This window comes from Cyprinus carpio, chromosome A16, assembly GCF_018340385.1.
Source record: "Cyprinus carpio isolate SPL01 chromosome A16, ASM1834038v1, whole genome shotgun sequence".
In the NCBI taxonomy this organism is placed as follows: Eukaryota; Metazoa; Chordata; class Actinopteri; order Cypriniformes; family Cyprinidae; genus Cyprinus; species Cyprinus carpio.
Window position 1 is genome coordinate 11,800,782 of NC_056587.1, and position 13,646 is coordinate 11,814,427.

At 34.2% G+C, this 13,646-nt stretch overlaps 3 protein-coding genes across 3 annotated transcripts; 1 reads left to right on the forward strand and 2 right to left on the reverse strand.

The window, feature by feature from the left end:
• Positions 1-753: 753 nt before the first annotated feature.
• Positions 754-4,760, reverse strand: isg20l2 (interferon stimulated exonuclease gene 20-like 2). Its single transcript, XM_042772670.1, has 4 exons — positions 4,612-4,760; positions 3,204-3,871; positions 2,116-2,316; positions 754-1,881 (listed from the first exon to the last, which is right to left on the reverse strand). Exons 2-4 carry the CDS (start codon positions 3,813-3,815, stop codon positions 1,744-1,746), a joined length of 951 nt encoding a protein of 316 aa, XP_042628604.1. The 5' UTR covers positions 3,816-3,871; positions 4,612-4,760; the 3' UTR covers positions 754-1,743.
• Positions 4,761-5,357: 597 nt separating this feature from the next.
• On the forward strand, positions 5,358-10,584 carry mettl25b (methyltransferase like 25B). Its single transcript, XM_019073602.2, has 8 exons — positions 5,358-5,725; positions 5,926-6,044; positions 6,727-6,943; positions 7,080-7,142; positions 7,241-7,375; positions 8,243-9,060; positions 9,287-9,471; positions 9,923-10,584. The coding sequence occupies exons 1-8, from the start codon at positions 5,624-5,626 to the stop codon at positions 10,015-10,017; spliced, it is 1,734 nt and encodes a 577-aa protein (XP_018929147.2). The 5' UTR covers positions 5,358-5,623; the 3' UTR covers positions 10,018-10,584.
• A 624-nt stretch (positions 10,585-11,208) lies between these two features.
• On the reverse strand, positions 11,209-12,787 carry s100a1 (S100 calcium binding protein A1). The gene is made up of 3 exons (XM_019073607.2): positions 12,630-12,787; positions 11,529-11,699; positions 11,209-11,439 (listed from the first exon to the last, which is right to left on the reverse strand). Exons 2-3 carry the CDS (start codon positions 11,667-11,669, stop codon positions 11,290-11,292), a joined length of 291 nt encoding a protein of 96 aa, XP_018929152.1. The 5' UTR covers positions 11,670-11,699; positions 12,630-12,787; the 3' UTR covers positions 11,209-11,289.
• Positions 12,788-13,646: the final 859 nt, after the last annotated feature.

Genomic DNA, 13,646 nt, shown 5'->3' on the forward strand with positions numbered 1-13,646 from the left:
AAGATTACCACTGCCTGCCAGCCACTGAGGATTTTAATACTTAAACCATCAACATCCAAGCCATAATTGGGAAAGTATGAGGTCACAAACTGCTGTCTTTCTACAGCACATCCCATTAACCCTGATTTCATTAGGAACACTTTCAAATAAAATTAAAATTACTAACATCAGTGAATGAAATCGGTATCATAAACCAACAATTTACAGCATTTATTATTTTTTTTATATATATTTTATGCATATTTAATTATATTTAATGTCACTTTGTGTATAATACTTAGTTTATAAATAATGTTTATTTATACCACTTGAAATGTTAATGCATTAGTACATGTAGAAATTAATATAAGCCAGTATTAATAAATGCTGTAAATGTATAATTTATAAAGACAAATACTAATAATTACAAATATTAATATGAATATCGATGTATAGAACTTAAAAATATTAAAATGTCATCATTTACCAAGTCATTAAAAGACCATTTAAAGAGAAATTTCATATTTAATGTCAATTAAATTGATCAAAGGGGGTTTTTACTCAATATTTATATTTCAAATAATTCTTTTTAACTTTCTATTCACAGAATCCTAAAAAAATGATCAAGGATTCCATATAAATTTTATATTAAATATTAATATTAAATATAAGTAGCACAAATGTTCTCTAAATTAATAAGAAAAGTTTCTTGAGCAGCAAATCTACATATTAGAATGATTTTAGAATTATATAATCAAAAATATTAATTACATGTTAAGAGCTGATGGCAATCTGGTTTATTTTTAATGTGGTGACACAATCAAACTTAATGTTGGTATGATACAAAGATTAACAATAAAAATTACAGACTTGAACTATAATGTCAAAAACATCCATGTTTTAGAATAAGACACTGGTGGCTGAGGCAAACCTCACAGATAATATATAACAGTTGTCATCAGAGAACCCTTTTGCACTAAAAGTTTTTACAGCAACTCTAAATATGTGGGCCTAAATGTTCTATGTTAAATCAGTTTAGCATATTTTAGAGAATAATTATCCTTAAACATACAAAAAAGATGCAAAAAGGGAGATTACTGCATGCAATGCAAGTATCAGGTTGTGTTCTACAGTTTGTTAGATTGAAACCTTCTGATTATGCAAAATAGAATCCCAAGTAAGACTAAAAATCAGTCCAATACGAGCTTGTTCAGCTGCTGGGAAACTGGTGGGCAAAAAACATCTATCTGCTTCCCAAACATCACCAATGTTGTGTGACTGGACTCTTAAACACAGACTGACTGATGATTGAGTGGGTTTGGAAGAAAAAACACTTTGACTGTAATCTCAAGGATGGTAGTTGAGGCCCTGTTCATTTGGACAGTTAAATACAGGAGGAACAGTTATTCATGTGATGGTGTTGAATTCATAGAAGAAGAGGAATGCTGACTCGTCCTGTTCAGAAGACATCAGAAAGACAGACAGCCGGAGAGTGGAACAGCGAGGGCAATTATTATTATTATTTTTTTTACTTTCTGTAAAATTCTGAACATAACTCAAAACACCATGTGTACAGTTAGCATAAAGTCTAATTATCTGCAACCTAATTACTTTAAATAGCCAACAAACCAAAATATTTTACTTAAAATACTTTTCTTTTACAGAAACTGAAGAGCCCCCTAGTGGAATTTAAAACCTAGCACTGCTGAGATGTTTTGCTGATATAAAAGGTGGGAAGTAAAAAATATTTTCTTTAAAAAACTCTTATGTTTTTTGATTCAGAGCTAGATCCACTGCTTTAGCTGAAGCTGAGAGTTTTTGCTCCCACATGCTTTCCACTACTTTGTACAGTTCCATGGTGGCTTTGGCATCTTCTACTGATGAGTGGCCTCCCTTCCCTGTCTGAAAATATAAGAAGAGAGAGAGTTATTCAGTGGAAAGCCATCTTTATTTTCTTTATAAAAATAGTCTGACTTGTCCTTTGTCAATCCAAGAGCTGCTTTGAACTGATTCCAGATTTACCCTGTCTTAAATTTCTGACAGATGAACTCCTCTAAGCACTCTGATCTTTGTGGCAGAGATGAAACTTACATCCACTGAGACATGTTACAATGTTCTGTGCCGAGTTAAACCCACCTGTATGTCCTTTTTGAAAATAGCCTTAGTGAGCCTCTTCAGAGACACCATTTCATTCTCAGGCAGCCCAGCTTTCTGGTTTAGCAGTGGAATCCGTGCCGTATCTCGTGTTTGGCAAGCAGGATGGAAATATTTTAAGGCCTTGAAGTCATTATTGATGGCATGGCCCACAACCACTTTCCCTGTTATTATCTTCACAATCTGTTTGCAAAATGTATAATAATGCTTAGTAGACTTAGTAGACAAAACTCTGAAAAAAATCTAACTATTACTGGACTGTCATTACTTAGTTTGAGCACAATGAACCAATGGATGATGCTTTATCTACATAATTAAAAATAAAACAATAAAATTATAATAAAAACAAAATCTAAAATCAGTCATTTTAAATGCTGCAAATTTAGGCATCAAAACTTTATAACATACAGTATGAAAATGGAGATTCATTTGGAGATAAATAATATATTTTAATATATTTTATTTTAGTTATATTGAATTATTAGTGATTTAATTGAGTAACTTTAAAGTGAGCATTAGATGATGGCAAAGGTCTTTTAAATGTAAAAATGTTAAAATAAGCATGAACTATTAAGCAAGCAGATTATCACACTGTGATCTTATGTGATCTGAAAAACAAAACAAAACAAACAAAAAAAGACCCATCAAGCCTTATTATCATTTCCATTAACGTTTTAGTAATTTTGTTGTTTTTATCATTTTTATTACTCAATTTTAGTTATTTAAGTGCATCAGTGTTAACTAAATGGAAATGAGAAAGGTTGCTTTGACAAGTTGCTGAAGTAAAATAAGTTTTTTTAAATAATTTATTTCAGTTAACATTTATTTCAAGTAACAATATCTATATAAGCTATACATAATAAATGCAATATACAGTGGGTACAGAAAAGAATCACCTCCCTTTAAAATAATCACATTTAGAAATTTTGAGTAAATACAGATGAATAAAACAAAAACTTTGTCCGTCTTCAATTCAGACTGCAAAGCAACTAAATGTGATCATTTTAAAGGGGGGTGTTTTTTTCTATACCCACTCTAACATGATCACTTAAGTAGATACTCTTTCATACCTCTTTCTGTGCCTGATCAAAGGGTATGGCATGGAGTAGGTCCTGCCTCCTGATTCCACTCCAGCGAGTGCGGAAATCTGTCACTGGGTAGATGGGTTTGATATATTTATCATAAATCACATCACCCTCGTAGGATACAATACTGCAGCGGGCGAGTTCATTGCGACACCCCTTCGGTCCTGTTCCCACCATCTCACAGTCCATTGCCACGTATTTTAAAGGTCCGAGTGTGCGGGGTGCCGCTTGGTCTGTCGGATGCCTCTGAGATGTGGAGGCAGTGGAAGGAAATGAAAATGTGGATTTCCTTGAAAACGTCTGCGCAGAACTAGAAGGCTCACTTGTCTTATTAGGCAGATAAGAGGTAAATTTTGGAAAAATAGCACTTGGTTTTGACTGATCGCCTCCATTGTGCTGCGTGTTTAATAACTTTTTTTTATTTTTCTGCTTGTTCTTTTTGTTTCTCTTTTGATTTTGTTTCTCTTTTAACAAACCCTTGTGCTCCAGGTAATGTCTCCTTCCAAGGAAACGCTCATGCTTAGCATTTCCTCTGGATTTATCTGATTTGCCTCCACTACTAGGCTCATAAACCAGGTTCAACATAAGCCCTGACATTCTTGTACTTCCTCAAAGGTTGATTACAGCAGGTGTCTTCTTGGTGTTCTTTTACTCTTAAATAGAGAAAAAGGAAAAGAACGACTGTTAAGACAAAGAACTAATGTGACTACACAGAATGATTGTGATAATCTTTCTGTAGAAAAGTTCAGTGTGAAAATGTTTAAATAATAAAAATAATTAGAGATATATATAATAACATTAACAAATAAAAACACAACCAAAAAAAATAAAAAAAAGTATTGAAATAATTAAAAGGATTACAATAAATAACTAACAAAAATCAGTCATACAACACAATACTACAGTGAATAGAAAAAAAACGTAATTATGGAATAGAAACTAATATTTTACACATTTTTATAATAACTTTTCACCGTGTAAAATACATTAAAATATATAGATGCCTTTTAAATTAAGCTCAGACGACCATAATCACATTGGGGGGAACGTGGCATGTAAAAGTTTCAAAACAGCATTTATTAATCTATGCAAAGGCACCAGCATCTATTCACAATATGAGATAAACACTCCACATCGAAAGGAGAGCTGACAGTTTTACTAGACAAACTTGACATTTTCAATTTTCTTACAGTTCCTGAGTCTTATAAGTTTTAAATAAAAATAGCAGGTCTGTCTTTCAGTCACATAAATTATGAACATTGCTCTTGAATTGCACATCAGAGCACATTTTCATTACCGAGGACAACTTATCTAATTTAGCCAAATCCCTGAGTATTAACTTACACTGTGCATTTCTATTGTACATAGGCTTTCAAAATTTACGCACACATACCATTATTTGCTCCAAAATGTCGATCTTTGATATTTTTTGTCGTATTATTGCGTTCAAAACAAGCATGTCGTACGTGTGACTGCCTATGTACTTCCGGGTCGGAGTTTAACGGTTTATGGGAAGTTCGAATCTTTCGAACATTTCATTTGAAAGAACCGGTTCAAAAAGTAATTCAGTGATTCTTTTCTCCGTCAGGAAGTACGTGAATGCAGTAGCGCAGGTTCTAAAGGTTTCTGTTTACTGTTTATAAGTTTTCGTTCGACGCCAGTTTTATTTATGGTGATTATTTTCTCCTCCACCTGCCAGTTTTATTTATTATGGTGATTATGGTATATCATAATTTTAATTTCAATTTTCAAACACACACGCACAATTCCATTGTTCGTAAATCAACTCCCATTTGTAATTCACTCATCACCTAAGTTTACTTGACATTCCGTACAGTAGACGGCGATAATGCTCCTAAGGAGTTAATCGCCATTAAGCAACAAGAAGAAGAAGAACTGCCATTTGTGAACGAATCGTTCATGTGGGTTTTATTTCAACCGAATCATTGATTTGTTCACGAATCGGATAGCACTAGTAGGCGGTAGTGATGGGAAGTTCGAATCATTTTACTGACTCGGATCTTTGAATCTCGTTCAGCTAAATGAACGAATCCTTTTTCAAGTCATTTTGTTCATGTCAGCAGAATATAATTAAAATGTTACATGTTACAGAACGAACGACTCGGGGGGTGAACTAATCATTTTTGTTTCCTGTTCAGAAATGAACGAATCCCTCGCTGAGACAACTCGTCGTTCCCGAGTCATATTAAAGATTCATTCAAAATGAACGAATCGTTCAAGAACGACCCATCACTAGTAGGAGGCGCGCTTCACGTGTGGTCGGATTGCTACATGTAAACACAAAAGTCTTAATACGTTCCCAATTAGGTTGTGTAATTAAATGGCTGCTCGGAATATTAAAGGGCACCCGGTTTACTCTGCATGGTGTTTTTAGTGCTGAAGAAATGTTTGTTGCGGCTTTTTCAGAGCAGGAGCAGAGGGAACTAGCTGAGAAGCTGACTTCGCTCCTGTCAACCTACAGACACATATCAGACTCCTACATAATAGTAATGAATCAACAACTTCTGCTATTTCAGTGTTTGAGCATTATAAACATATGTTTTGATGTTTGTCAAGAATTCAAGCGTGAGTGTAACAGTAAACGAATAACGTTAATCCCTTAAAGTTAAGCCGTGGGGTTTCTGTCAGCTGAAATATTTATGTAGCCTACATGTGAAAGTGTATCTGTGTTTCTCCGTCCACGCAGGAGTTCTTCAGTGAGAGTTTGTGGGATACTCTACCTGTGAGCTGGCAGGACGCCCTCGGTGATCTTACACCCCCACAGATCGCTGATCTGCTGCTGGATAAAGAGACTCAGGACAGGCGGTAAACGAGTTCATTCTGATATAAGTTAATTTAAGATAATGTTACAAAGGCAGAACATTGCTCAAAATCCACTTTGTAACCTGACAAGGAGCATTTGCCTGTAGAAAAAGCTTTGAGATAGATAGGAATGCATGAAATTTTAAAATATATACTTATAATAGAAAAGGAAATTTCTTTGGATGAAGGGGTCTGCAAAAACTAGTTTTATTGTACCAGTGTAATTTTGGTATCCCTGAAATGCTTTTATGTTATTAATATTTTGAATTAGTTTTTCTTTTTTTCTTTTCTGTTTTCATTTTAATTTTGTTTAAAATTGTAGTCATTTTGTTGTTTTTGTCGTTTTCATTACTTTTTTCAGTAAATTTAAATATAAAATAACATAAATCAAGTAAATGTTTCCTCTGCAACTGGTTTGCTATAAAATAAGTTTATTTTTAAATTGTTTATTTAAATGTATTTATTTCAGTTAATGTTTTTACTACAATTAATGAAAACGTTTTTTTCATGGTTTTAGTTTGTTAACTATAATAACACTGTACTGTATAAAGGTAAAATGTATGTAATGGATTTCTTTTAAAAAGTGCAACATATGATAGTTTTTTTTTTTTTTTACCATTTTAAATAGTAAACATGTCAGTAATGGAAGTAATTTCAAAGATGTTGTATTTATTCTCTCTTTTAGGTACCCATCTGTGTGGCCTCTTTCCTTACTGGCGCTGCGGACAGCAGCACATGCGCTGACGTTTCCACGTAAAGCACCAGGTGGGCACAGTCAGGACACAGGTGCAGCTGTGCCAGAGGAGTTTCAGTTGAACCAGAGTCAGAGTTCTTTGTTAGGACACATTTTCCGTAAACACGTCAAGCCAAAGAAGCAGCATGAAATCTGCCAACTAGGCACGGTATGGGTATATTATACTGCATGTAATGTCAACGTGGAAAATTCTGAATGGCTTTATTAAAGAAATATGACTCCATTATGATTATTTGATAATCTGAAGATTATTCAAAAATGTTTCTTCTGCTGAATGTCTCTAGCTGGTCAAGAAGTTGTGTGATCAGGCTAACTGTAAGTGTGTGGTTGATGTTGGATCTGGGCAGGTAAAGCAATATCTAGCTTAATTTTCTTATTGTAAATGTTACAATCTTTATATTATAAATATGCAAATTACTCACTTTAATTTGATCCATCCCTCCAGGGCCATTTGACACGGTTTCTGTCTTTTGGACTCGGCCTGGATGTCACTGGAATTGAAGCTGACCCTAACCTTGTTTCCATGGCTACTAAATTTGATAGACAGCTTCTATTGACACTCACCAAAGAGAATCAAAAGGTATGACCCTCATAAATTATTCTATGAAATAATCTATTAATATTATCCTTTTAATTATGTATTTTCTATTTTGTAACCATATTTTGATATTACATAATGATTGATAAAAAAATTTTAAGCTTGCATTATCACTCAGACCATTTTTTATCTCATTTTTTAAATTTTGTTTTATTATAATATTTTGGATTATATATATATATATATATATATATATATATATATATATATATATATATATATATATACATACATACATACATACATACATACATACATACATACATACATACATACACATACACACACGCACACACACACACAGTGGGGAAATCTTTATTTGATCCCCTGCTGATTTTGTAAGTTTGCCCACTAACAAAGAAATGAATGGTCTGTCATTTTTATGGGAAGTTTATTTTAACGTATAGAGAGAGAATAGCAACCATTATATAAAGGTTACAAATTGATTTGCATTTCAGTGAGTGAAATAAGTATTTGATCCGCAAGTAAAACATGACTTAGTACTTGGTACATATATATATATATATATATATATATATATATATATATATATATATATATATATATATATATATATGTGTGTGTATATATATATATTGTATATGTATATATATATATGTGTGTGTATATATGTATGTATATGTATATATATATATGTGTATATATATATATGTATATATATATATGTGTATATATATATAATATATATATATATATATATATATATATATATATATATGTATGTGTGTGTGTGTGTGTGTGTGTGTGTGTGTGTGTGTGTGTGTGTGTGTGTAAACCAAATGTTTTTTGTATGTGCTGTGATAATTCTCATCAGTGTTTCTGTTGTAGTCAGGAAATGCTCAGAGTCTTCATTCTGCACCTGGTCCTTCTCCTCGTCATGTGGTGGGCTGGGTCAACCCAAAGGCTTCATGGGATGTCTTCATTCAGCAGCTTGGTGTGATAGCAACTGAAAGTGACAGTATTAGAGCAACCACTGGGTCAAGTGAAAAGAAACAGCAGGTGGAGGAGCTGCATCTAGAGCCGCATTCATGCCAAACCAAAGCAGAGGAGTTACAAAATGCACTGCTGACTCAAAAAACTGCTATTAATACTTCAGACTCTGTAGCACAAATAAACACTCAGGTTTTTCCATCAGTGATGGCAACCAAAATGCTTACCTGTAAAACCGTACCAGTTAATGATTGTGGTGCCAAAAAACCTGCTAGTTTTGTCCTTACAGGTCTTCACGCCTGTGGAGATCTTAGCTCTACACTTCTGCGTCATTTCACCAACTGCCCTCACGTTCAGGTCATCACATCGGTCGCTTGCTGCTACATGAAAATCTCAACCAAGGAGCAGCCAAACCCTCCAGGGGTTTTTCAGCCCTCGTTTTCTTCAGACACAGTGGTAGATTCCTGTTCAGAATATGGTTATCCTATGAGTGACTGGGTACGTGGATTACCAGGGCATCAGCTGTCGTATAAGGCACGAGAGGGTGCATGTCATGCAATAGAGGACTATCTCCATCGTCTGAGAGAGGAGAGTGGCTTACTGCGGACACACTGCTACAGAGCCATCTTAGAAAGCATCATCAGAGCGGAGAGGCCTGATATGCGCAGACCGGGAGTTCAGACTGTTAAGAAAGCCCACGCACTGTCATTTTCTGAGTTAGTGTCTTTATTGCGACATTTGTGAATAATAATATATTTAAAGGACTGGCATATATGTGACTCACTGATGAGCTCCAGTTCCTGGCACAGAAAGGACTTGCAAAACTAGTTCTATAGAGTTGAATGAAATAATAAAAATCTCAATGACACGTTAAACTCTCTTATTTTAAGTACACTGAGACTAGACTTCTGCATTATAATATGATCTTTTGTTTTATCACAGGTATGCTCGTTTGGCATTGCCTCGGGTGGGCCTACCTGCTGATCTCCCACTTGACCCTGTCCGTGTGGATGCAATGCTAGCACACCAGGGTAAAGTGGTGGCGTACTTCAGCCTGGTTCTTCTCCTTGCACCTGTGGTGGAAACTCTAGTGTTACTGGACAGAATGATTTTCCTGCAGGAGAAAGGTACATAGAGCGAGCCAGTCACTCATGAGGAAATGAAAATTACCAAATTAGCTTTTTTGTTTTGAAACAACTGTATTTTTCTGACATGTTTGGTTATGTAATTAAAATATAAATTTTTGATTATTTAAAATTATTAATTATCTTTATTGATTTTTTTTATACAGATACAAGTATTCCATAGTTTCAGACGTTTTAATAACTTAATGATTAATTTATTAATATTTATGTTTTTTTTCTACTCATTTGATTACAGTGATTTTTTTTTTTTTTTTTTACTCAAAATATCAGTATCTGCCAAATAAAATATTTTAGATTTTGATATAACTTATAGACTAGTCATTAAAAATTTTCTATGATCTTTTTCCATGATTACTTATTTAGGTGTAGAAATAAGTCTTTCAAAATTCCCTTATTGTATAATTATAATTCATCTTTGTATTTTCATATTTAGGTTTCCAGAGTAAACTCATCCCACTCTTTGATGCTGCTTTTTCCCCACGCAACCTGGTACTGGTGGCCGTCAAGCCCAAAGAAGCACAGAGCTGAATGAAATAACATGCACTAAGATAGTCGAATCCAAGTTCTGAATTACAACCATATAATTAGATTAACAGTAACATATTATGAATGAAATGCTTTTAAATGAAACGCCATCAGACATTTGGGAACTGAAATTAGAGGTCTGATTTTCCGTTTTCCAGAGTGACTCATTAATGGCTCATTGTCAACCATTTTTCAGCCGCCATGCTTGCTTTCACACATAAGCAAAAACCTCATTTTAAATGAGTTTTTGTCTGAATTGGAGAGAGGGAAATTCTTCTTCAGATTTTAAACTTTTAATATATGTTTTTTATATTTTTAACCTTATTAAAAAGACATGAGAGTCAAACTGTTTTGTGTTTTTTCATAGTTGTCAGACTGGATTTATTGCATGAAATTTTCTCAATTGTTTTTTTTTTTTTAAGGCACAGGTTTTATATTATACTGTGCATAGTTGCTATTGTCTATGGTTCACCTCTATTAAAAAAGACATACAGTATTCAGACACAGAATCTACTGTATGACCGCTGGTGTATGAATGCTATATCTGTAAATAAAAATAGTTTAATGTCATGGCTGACATGGCTTTTTTTAACTTATAGATGGCACTTTTACAACAAAATCAGGTCAAACCTTCAAAGACAGGATTTGAAAGGTATTTGATATTTCTAGTATATACAATTTGCTGCAATGACAAAGATGCTCATTTTAAAACTTACAGATACTAGAAGTGGGGATGTATTAAAATAATTCAAAACAATTTAAATAACTTTATTCCATAATTACAATTAATAACAATGTTCTTCAGGGTTTACATCAATTAATTTACATGGCTTTTCTAGTTATTTGTGATTACAAGGTTTAAAATTTCACACTTTTTTGACCAAATAAAATATTTTAGAGCTTAAAAATTTACAAGATCTTTTAGGATTTTTTCCGGTCTGGAAGTCATTCTTTCAGCATTCCCTTATTATATTTAGGTTTTCCAAGACAGTGGAAGAGAACAACAAAAGAAATATAATGATGGTTTGAATCTTAATTGTAACTTATTTTAATGCATGTTTTATTGTAAATCATTAAGCAATCTTGCAGCCTTCGATTGAGAACCACTGGCTCTAAACAAAAACATTGCATCTTGTTCACACTTAACAGTTCACTGGCCAAACTACTTTCCATACACAGACACACATACTAGCCTGCATGTCATTGAGTCTTTATTTCTGATAAATAACATTTACAAAATGTTCTGACACAGCTGAAGAGAGACATGGAAGACAATTAATTCTTCATGCTCTTTACAAAGATTTCATTACACGCCACTGTGAGAGCAGCCACCAGCACAACAAACTCCTGAAAGTCCACTTCTCCATCCCGGTTCTCATCCAAATCAGACATGATCTTCTCCACAACCATGGGGTCTTTACTCGCCTACAACAGGACACAGTTATTCTTTCATTATGCATGCAAGCCATTAATGTTGCTAAATGGTAATGCAACTTAATATGGCTAAAACGTACAGCTAAAAAGTCACTAAGTTCTCCCTGAAGCAAGCTTTTGAGCTCAGCTTTGCTTAGCTTGTACTTGTCTCCTTCTTTGGAGGAGTATGTGTGGAACACTTTAATCAGGCCTTCCATTGCGTCCTCCAGTTTTGAAACCATGTTGTTGCTTTCCTCTTTACAAAATATATTCTGGCGGGAAAAAAAAAAACATTTCACAATCTCTTAAGTCTAACACTCGAAGTCCAATGGTATACATCTGAACACATGAGAATCCATGCACATATTTTAGTGGACTATCTGCTCATATTCATTTATATGCATTGCATGTATTTAATAAATGCATGAAAATGTGCTCATAATTATGGTTTTGTGAAAATCCATAGCCCTTTTTGATTCTTAAAAGCATGCAGGCTTCTGTTTGCACAGACACCTGCTGACCCCAGGGGCCCCGCCATCCCCCTAAGAATAGGGTTTAACAGCCACTGAGGAATCGAATATCTGTGAGTGAACAGGCCTTTTGGCACTGACAAACTGATGACGATCATGAGGGAGATGGAAGACAGGTATACATCAATTATTCAGTTAGTCTTTTGTATTAACTAAAGGCTCTGTAGCTCTGTTTATCCACCATTAAGGCAGGTATGCCTTATTTAATATTAGATGGCTATTAAATCTAAAGCCTCATGTAGAATTGGTCAATACTGAAGACATTAATACTGAATGAGAAATTAATATCAAAACATCTAGACTGTAAAACAATCCACTAATGAGCCAATGAACGACAACTTCCCATCAGCGCTATTAAAATGAGTTTAAAGTTGGTAGAAGAATCACTCACAAAATATGCGAGTAGTGCCTATTAAGATGCAAACACTGCCTCATTCGTATTACATGGAGAGTAAACTATGTGTTCAGTAATAATTCTTAAATAAAAGGCTCTCTTTACATAAATTACAATCATTATCACGTCAATAATTATCTTTAAGTCATAATTTATTCTTAAACCATTGTCAACTTTATTTACAAATTAATGGCGCGTATAAAATCTTTTCAGAAAATTGTTGTAATCAGCATAACATTAATAAGTCTATAAAAAAACAAACAGCATTATCAACTTACCTAGACAAAGAAGTGGCAACTAGCGCTTGAAAAGTTACTTGTGCTCATTCATTAAATAGCGTCCATTCACCTGTGCGGGGGAAATGGCCAAGTGGGCGGAGCTTATTCCAAACGCAGCAAGCACGTCTAATGACGTCACCACACACACTCACACAATCGAAGATGTGGTTAAATAGAGTCTAGACATTAGATCAGTGGTTCTCAAACCTGTCCTGGAGTACCCCTCCCCCCACCCCAAGCCCTGCACGTTTTGTATGTCTCCCTTACCTATTACACCTGATACAAATCACAACCTAATCAACACATAATACAATAAATAAAGACTACAATACCAGAAACAGGTGTGTCAGATACAGGGAGACATACAAAATGTGTATGTCATTACATAGGCCCACTCATGGATGAGACATAGAGATAACTATAGTCAACCTTTACTGAATTTTATATAATCAATGAACTTTGAAAAAGTTCTCAGTCAGTGTTTAACATTCTATAAGCTGTCAAACCTAAATCGAGCTCTGTACAAAGGAAAATAATGTAATAATGTAAAATATGTTTTCTTCATGCATTTAAATGTTTTCATTTTCTTTTCATACTTTACAAAGTAACGAAAAATTTTGCAGTTTTAATCGCCATTTTGGTAATTTCGTGACTTAACTGACGATGTGTGCTCGCAGTTTCTAGTGCTGTTATTTATGAAGTGAGCGTGCGCCCAGAGCGGAAGTAAAACGGCTGACAGGGCAGGAACGTTTTTTTTTTACTGGCATATAACAATATCTCATCAGCCTGCAGTTCCCTGTCGTTCTACTGAAGCTCATTTGGGTCCTGTACCTTTTCTGCGCTCGAGGGCAAGCTGAAGTGCGCGTCTGCAAAGCCTTCTGTTTGTTGTGGTCGCAAAGAGATAGGCCTACGGCCGTTCCGCGTCTTAATACGTTTTTAATAAATACATTTTGAACTCATTAAAATGCTAAAAACCATTAATTAAAAATGTTGCATTCATTATTTTTTTAATAACTA

Bases quoted from the DNA above. Each gene is read 5' to 3' on its own strand.
- isg20l2 (XM_042772670.1), bottom strand. From the start codon at position 3,815: ATGTCAGGGCTTATGTTGAACCTGGTTTATGAGCCTAGTAGTGGAGGC. The intron at 2,317-3,203 runs GTATGAAAGAGT...TTTTGCAAACAG, and splicing joins TTGATCAGGCACAGAAAGAG to ATTGTGAAGATAATAACAGG. The intron at 1,882-2,115 runs GTGGGTTTAACT...TTATATTTTCAG, and splicing joins TTTTCAAAAAGGACATACAG to ACAGGGAAGGGAGGCCACTC.
- mettl25b (XM_019073602.2), top strand. From the start codon at position 5,624: ATGTTTGTTGCGGCTTTTTCAGAGCAGGAGCAGAGGGAACTAGCTGAG. The intron at 7,376-8,242 runs GTATGACCCTCA...TTTCTGTTGTAG, and splicing joins TCACCAAAGAGAATCAAAAG to TCAGGAAATGCTCAGAGTCT. The intron at 9,472-9,922 runs GTACATAGAGCG...TTTCATATTTAG, and splicing joins GATTTTCCTGCAGGAGAAAG to GTTTCCAGAGTAAACTCATC.
- s100a1 (XM_019073607.2), bottom strand. From the start codon at position 11,669: ATGGTTTCAAAACTGGAGGACGCAATGGAAGGCCTGATTAAAGTGTTC. The intron at 11,440-11,528 runs GTACGTTTTAGC...GTCCTGTTGTAG, and splicing joins AACTTAGTGACTTTTTAGCT to GCGAGTAAAGACCCCATGGT.